General features: G+C 34.4%; 1 protein-coding gene across 3 annotated transcripts in view; it reads right to left on the reverse strand.

Annotated features, from left to right (window-relative positions):
- LOC113830619 (basic phospholipase A2 pseudexin A chain) overlaps window positions 1–7,500 on the reverse strand; it is a 104,542-nt gene that overhangs the window by 186 nt on the left and 96,856 nt on the right. For 2 of the 3 annotated variants that reach the window (XM_070132253.1, XM_027383841.2), the window contains exons 2-4: window positions 6,761–6,974; window positions 6,149–6,255; window positions 1–3,522 (exon numbers count right to left, since the gene is read on the reverse strand). The exon at window positions 1–3,522 is cut by the window's left edge and continues 186 nt beyond it. In XM_070132253.1, coding sequence (XP_069988354.1) covers window positions 3,287–3,522; window positions 6,149–6,255; window positions 6,761–6,974 — 557 coding nt within the window. In that variant the 3' untranslated portion in view covers window positions 1–3,286. The remainder of the gene's footprint in view (window positions 3,523–6,148; window positions 6,256–6,760; window positions 6,975–7,500) is intronic. The other variant, XM_070132254.1, reaches the window with a different exon arrangement.

Consider the following 7,500-nt stretch of genomic DNA (forward strand, 5'->3'; position numbering starts at 1 on the left):
GTCTGGAGGAGCCTGGAAGGTACCACCAGCTCTTACATCCTCATTTATTTTACACACAAAATATGATATTGTAAAATATGACTGACCGTGAGTCACTAATATACATATATACACAAAATTTTAAAAATAATTTATAATGCCCAAAATCCCTTTTCACTTGCTGTTTGTACTGTATCTACAGCACACTCAGAATGAGAATGAATCCTTTCAGAGTAGGTCAAGATATCTAAATTATTTAAGTAGAAATGTGTAGCATTTAATGTGTCTAATTCTGATTTACTACACAAACTCAATTTTTAAGTTTATTGGTAAGAATCCTTAGATTTAATGGATCTCTCTCATTTCCATATATCAGAAACATTTCCAGAAACAGTAAAAGGATTCATTCCCTTCCATTTAGCAGTGTAGTTCATCTTAAATTACTTAATGTAAATGGAATGTCAGTCTTATTTTTGCAGAGTTCTTGAGATAGCTGCAGTCACTATAAATTCATCCATTTCCTCTACTTTTCTTCCGTTACACTTCCTTTAAACTGATATGCATTCTCATAATGAATAAAAGACTTTTTCTCCTGCTTATTCTAAAATATCACCATTTCAAAATATAGACTGTAAAAAGCAATACAAGCAAAGAACAATACACAGACTCAACTTTTTCTTGTTATTCCTTTTGATTTTTCTTTTTTTGTTACTTGAGCTTTTCTTTTAAATAATGGTAGATTTTACAATCCAAAAATCAAATAAAAGTGAAAAAGATAAAATAAAGATGAAGATAAATATAACTGCAACAACTCAACTGCAAGACTGATTTGATGGAACAAATAGAATATACCATTTTAATACAAATAATCATATCTCAAATATGGATTTCTTTGAAACTTTACCCTAGTCATTGAAAAATTATGCAACCTCAAAACTGACAAATTCTAAGTACTGTAAGCAGAGCATATATTCCCTCGTATATTATGCAACTATAAGCTAACTTTTTAGAAAAAAAAAAAAAAAATGTTTCTGTTATAAATGCCCTGATTCTTGTACAGATATTATTGCATTCTACAGGTGGATCTGAATAAAATTCATCTTATATAATATGAAATTCCCATTTTACCCAAATTTGTAGTTGATTAATGAAAGAAAAGTCAGATACAGAATACAGAATTATACATGTGTTGATTTGCTATTACTGGCCTCTTGTATGTTTATACTGACAGAGCAAGTGTAGTGCTGATTTCTGGGTGAATACTGTGAAAAGCACAAAAAATGAGCATTTTTAAGTAAAGTGTAAAAGTTAGCAATGACACTTTCAATGACAAGAATCCCATGTATGACGGTGAAACATCTTTATCAAAAGTTGCTAAATTACTGTAAGCTACATTATATACCAATGATAAGAGAGAAAACATTCATGGAAAACTGCCTTTCCAATGTCTTCAGTTGTCAGTAATTTTAGATAACTTTTAGATAACCTTTAAATTTTCCTGACTCGCATACAGAAATATTGTTTGATAAAGTCTTTCTTGGAGTGATTTCTTACACCTTTAATTTTTTAATGATCATTCTCATGATCTTTCACGATGTCATCTAAAGAGACCTCTAACAGGTGTAGATGCTCTTGAGACATTATTAATATCTTAAGGTTCTTAACAACACTCACTTCTCTTGTACTCACTCCTACCATATACTTCCAGATAATTTAGAAAAGTTTGTGCTATACTTTCATATTTTATACTCATTTTACGATAATCAATAAAAAAAAAAATATATCTATATAAGTAAGCTCATCATGTATGCACTGAAGTGATAGAAAAAGAGGAAAGAATGAAATCACTCAAAACAAATTTTTGGTTAAATGAAGACAGCTTACCTATATTGCGATATAACTAGGAAGTTCCTATGATTACATGTATTGTGATACTTTTTTATGACCTTCATTTAAGACTCAATCACTATACTACCTACATATATCATGATGTAATCTGTGAATATTGAAAAGGTTGTTTTGTATCATAATCAAAAATGCTTCATGTCAAAAAAGGACATATTTCTAAATGAAAACAGTTGGTTCAATTACATCTATGAAGAGTTTTTAGTCCTGAGGTATTTTTGTTAACTTGTTCCTGAGGACAGCAACTATGACATATAGAAGTTCCTAAAATCATGGGATGTTAGAGGTAAAATATTGTTAAAAAACACTTAAACAATTAAAAATAAATAGAACTGGCAGTTTTCATTCACACTAAACATAAAAAGACTCATTCACAACTTTATTCTGAAAGTGAAAGAATGATGTCTTTGTCATTATCCACATTCTTATAAGTCCATATCTGTGTAGCATGTCATCTGGAGTCTTGTTGTGCTGTCACAACTGTGTCTTTTATCACAGTGAGAGTTATCTTGTATGAGTCGAGAACAATGTCAGTCTCCTGGCCTGGCATTGACTATAGAAGTGTCTGGAGAGCTATGGTAGCCTCACGTCCCATTTTCCCGAAGAATATTGTATTTCTGCAAATCCAAAATTTAAGGAATTAATGGGGTAAAAAATGCAGAAAATATTTAGTTGAATACAATAATACTGAAAGATAGAATGTTGGAGATGAAATGATCTTTCATACAGATACATATACATTATCCTAAATATATATGAATTTCATACATTTTAGACACACACATCAGTACAACATATTATCACATAAAACTACAGCAAACTTATTAGGAGATTGTCACAAAAGGCATACACACACAAAGTATGTACATTACTGTATTAAAATAGTATCCAAATTACTATATACAATGAAAATAGAATGGTTAGTCTCTAAAGCAAGCTTTCTTAATACCTATTCATGGTCATATATACAGAATGACATACATCTCTTAAATACACCCTTAAATTTTAGAAAAAAATCTGGAATATCAGATTAACAATTTGACTAATTTATTAATTATCTATGGAGCAACACATTTCAAAATAGAACAGTATTCTGTCTACTACTATGGGCCATAATATAAAGTAACCACAATGAACTCCCTTTCAAAATCAAACTTTGTAACAAGTAAATTTAGAAGGTGATTATGTCAACATTACAAATGACTATACAGCTCATGCATTCTATATACAGATAATATACAGAACATGCTTTATCAAAGCCTGCTTTAAATGTAAATTACACAAGATTTACAATATTGTTTGGTGCTACCTGAGGTAAATACTACAAACAGATATATATGAAAGAAATTGATGAATGTAAGTTCTGGCAAGGGTGCCCCAACCATCCATTCCTTCCAGGATTTTAGATAGTTTCATTGGGATGGTCATGGGAATGTTCCTCATGGGGTGGGTGGTGCATTCCCATCCCACTTGACATGCCCATGAAGAGGTTCTGCCAGTACCTCCAGGGTGATGTCATGCACATGGGTTTGGCCCTGGGACAAGGGTACTGCTTCAGGCATTCGACAAACTCTCGGTCGCATTCGCACAGCTGATGGCCGCAGCTGTTAGGTCCTCCAAGTGGGCCTTTTGTAGGCACTGGAAACAAAGGAGAAATTGAAAAACAAAGCCAAATACATATATCTAACTATCTATAATAAACAAAATTAATATCTAATATAAATTTAATGCATTCAATACAGGTTTTTAAAATATGAACTTTAAGTGAAAATCTTTTTCTTGCTAATCTTATCAAAACTAAGACAGAAATTCTATAGTAAAAAATTATAGGGTATCATTAAAAATCATCATTAAAAAAAGCCATTTTTATACAGAAAAGCATGCAAGTGACGTGTGTGAAGAGTTCTCCTTCAGTCTTCAAGTGAGGATTTCATTATTCATATAAACTGTTTAACTACACAAATTCCAAATCAAACAAAAAGGGAAACTTTTTTTCTGAATCTAAAATCTACATTTTGCCATTACATGAGTTAATCAGATAGTGGCCTAAATGGTCTAAGACCTGACATCATTAAGTGGAAAATGGATGCTTAAAAATATGGTCTCCTAGTAGAAATGAAATATAAAATGAATGTACAGAATAAGTTATAACAATATATAACAGACTCAAGGAAAGCTCTTTCTTTTCAGCGACAAGAAAACCATTGACTGGTTAAGGGAAAGAATATTTTACAACAGTTTAACTGTAGAAACCAATGGTCTTACATGCAGATATCGTGTCAGCAATGGTGGGAGGAAAACCCAGTGTCTCTACTTACCTGACGTCCAACGCCGTCTGTCTTTGAAAACAAACCTAATGTCTGGCAAAAGAAATGTGTTCAAAAATTCTGGTAATTTTGGGGTGTGATATCAATAGGACCTATTGGCAACATGATTCAAAATTAGATGTAGCCAATTGGTGGGGTATAGCCAGAAATAAGACGTTTTCAACTCTTCATTTAAGATTCTTCTTTTCTGGTAAAAGAAAATAACAAGGAGAGGGAATAACAGAGACAGAATCTGAAGAACACACAGCTAAGTGCAAGCGTGAAAAAGACAAGTATGTGGGAATTGCTAAGATTTTGTGATCTTTTATTATTCTTAAAGTCAACAGGCCTTAACTATATACAGAATTAAGAAGAGTCAATTGGTGCAAATTAGTCATGTGTTAGAAAATTAAAAGTCTTTTAAAGTAGCTGGATGTGTAACATGTGCATATGCATGTACTATTCAAAAACATTTCTACATGCAGGAGAATTTTTTGCTTATTGCATTAAGAATGCTATGCAAACAAGCTTTCGTAAGCCATTTTGCAAAAAACTTAAAGAGAAAACACATCAACTGAGCATGTACAGTATCTAAAGCAAGAAGCTATATTCTAGTCCTCAGCAGTAGTTGTTATGGTTGTCTTCAGAAAAAGCACTTTAATAGAACCCATCAAAACCTTCCATAGCTTCTCTGCCCAACTCCCACTGAACTGTTTGAGCCAGTGAGGATAACTTTCACAAAAAAGAAAAGCAATTTTGATTAAAATATCACACAGATTATTAGTGAAACTATCTGCTGTGTTGTATTATCAATATTTGTTATAGTCTTTATATCATCAAAAGCACATAATCTTATGTTAATATTATGTTCTATAAAGCCTATCATTCATAATATAAATCATAGATTTATAAATACTATAAAGGATGGATTCTACACATCTTGGATTCATGGCAAAAAATCATAGGTTCTGAAAATCATCCTCATAATGACTCAACCACCTTCTATACACGTCTAATGTATACTTATCTGGTCAAGAGTCAACTCAGGTCACGTGTAGGATTTCTATGGATATCTGAGAAAGAAATCCTTGAAGTCATGAGAGCTTCTTGTGCCTCTTGAGCCCATTTGAAGGTCACGGCCATGGTCAAGGTGTCACTGGAGATCTAATTCAAGTCATCTCCAAAATCATTCTATCCTGAAGTCATCTTGAAGCCAGTAAGGGCAACTTCTTTCCCAATAACCATAGTCTGCCATTGCTTCACAGAGACTGAGTACTGATTCCTGTTCTTAAGGGGCGTCTAGATAACAGGCATGTCTTTTCATCTTGAAGTGGACCTCTCAAGTCATGTCTCAGTAAACAGTGTGAGTCACCTTACCACATCTGGGCTGCCGGCGATGACAGGTCCAGATGTATGAGGCAAAGTACGTGAGAATAAGGGGACATCGAGCTTGATTGTAACACCAGTCATGTCTGGCACAGCACCTGTTCAGATTCAGAGTCAGAGTCATTTTGTTTGTTGATGTGGTCATTGCTCTCAAAGGAAGGGAGCTAAGGATGATATAAATTGAGACAGATAGGGAGAAGTCAAGTAGACCACTGTGCTTTGAACCTGTAAGAAAAAGTCTTTTGTTATTGCTAGCTAAACTAGCTAGGTCTTAACTGATGCTCTTGCGGCTTTCCTGTCAGTTAGTAGAGATGTCAAAAGAGAGTGCTTAAAGGCGGTGCAAATCGGTAAAGAAGGGACAGGACAATCATAAGTAAGGGATGCTGGAAAATCTTGTCATAAATGCCTTGAGTCAAACACCTGTGAAAAAATACAAACATCAATATCTTGTCAAACACATATAATGGAATCTGCATATACATGGTCTTCCATAAGCCTTTGTTCTGGTCTCCCCAAAAGGGTCTGTTTTTGGTCAATGGCCAGCAGCAGATCAGGGTCGTCAGCTCACTCACCACAGTAAGGTGATCCTCCGTTGCATTTCCACTTGTAGGGAGTAAAGTAGTGATCTATGCCTTTGCAACTTGCATGTTCATAGCACCAATCATGACCCTTGCAACATCTGTAATGTCATTTAATATGAAAATGGGTTAACTTGAAGAGAGAGAGAGAGAGGAATAGGAATATGAACTGAGAAATAAAGTAATATTAATGAAACTTCTGGTATTGGGAAACATCCAGCAATGTAAGAATCAAATACTCAATATCATTTAGGGTATTTGGAAAAACTATATAAATCATTAAATCAATTCCAGATATGCATTTGTTTTTATCTATATGCAAAGTCACCAAATATTACTTTAGCCATTAGTTATTCTGTTGTTTATATCAAACTAGACTATATGAAAAGAACAAGAACAACATAACAGGAAAAAGGAGAACACAAAATTAACCCCTAAGTCTTATTCTTCATAATACCTAAGAACACACCTACACACTTTTCAACAATCAAACAACCAAAACTGGAATCACTGCCTACTTTTACAACCACTCACAGGAACAGTCCCGCAAACAACCATTATTATTACATATATCTATCTTTTCTCTCCATTCCACGAGACACTTACTTATCAATGCCATCCACCACAACTCCAGAGCCAAGGAAACCGCAGTAACAACCATAACCCTTGTAGTCTAAGGGGTTGCAGTCTGTGGCACAAGTCATCATGTTGAAGAGGTGGAACACTGAACGTTTTCTCCTGCTGGGGGCGATGCTGGTCTGTTCTGCTTCCTCCTGTGGGCTCGTCCCCAGGGGCGTACTGAGGTCCGTGGATGCTGAGGCTGGAAGTGGAGGGAGGATGTTAATAGTTGCAGTCAATTGAGGTGAGTTTAGATTTCTTATGCAATTAGGATGGGTCTTGGTATGGTGATGGTATGATGGTGATGCATTGGTGGTGGTAATTGTGGTAGTGGTAGTGGTGGTAGTAGTAGTAGTTGTGGTAGTGGTGGTAATTGTGGTAGTGGTACTGATGGTAAATGTGGTAGTTGTAGTTGTAGTTGTGGTGGTGGTAGTGGTAGCGGTAGTGTTGGTAATTGTGGTGATGATAATGATGGTAGTAACAGTGATGGAGAGGTGAAGGTAGCGGTGGTGATGAAACTGTTGATAACAATAACAATGCAATAATGCAGTAATAGTTACAACAATTTTACAAGAAATCGTGACAGTACTGAAAGGAACATAAAGAAAATTGGCAATAGAGTAACGGTTATTAATATCATCAGTATCAGAATTATTCATATGAAGTCAGTCAACACATCACAGGTAATACAGCCGACAGATTCCATTTACAAAACCCAAGCTATTTTA

Source organism: Penaeus vannamei, chromosome 17 (assembly GCF_042767895.1).
Source record: "Penaeus vannamei isolate JL-2024 chromosome 17, ASM4276789v1, whole genome shotgun sequence".
In the NCBI taxonomy this organism is placed as follows: domain Eukaryota; kingdom Metazoa; phylum Arthropoda; class Malacostraca; order Decapoda; family Penaeidae; genus Penaeus; species Penaeus vannamei.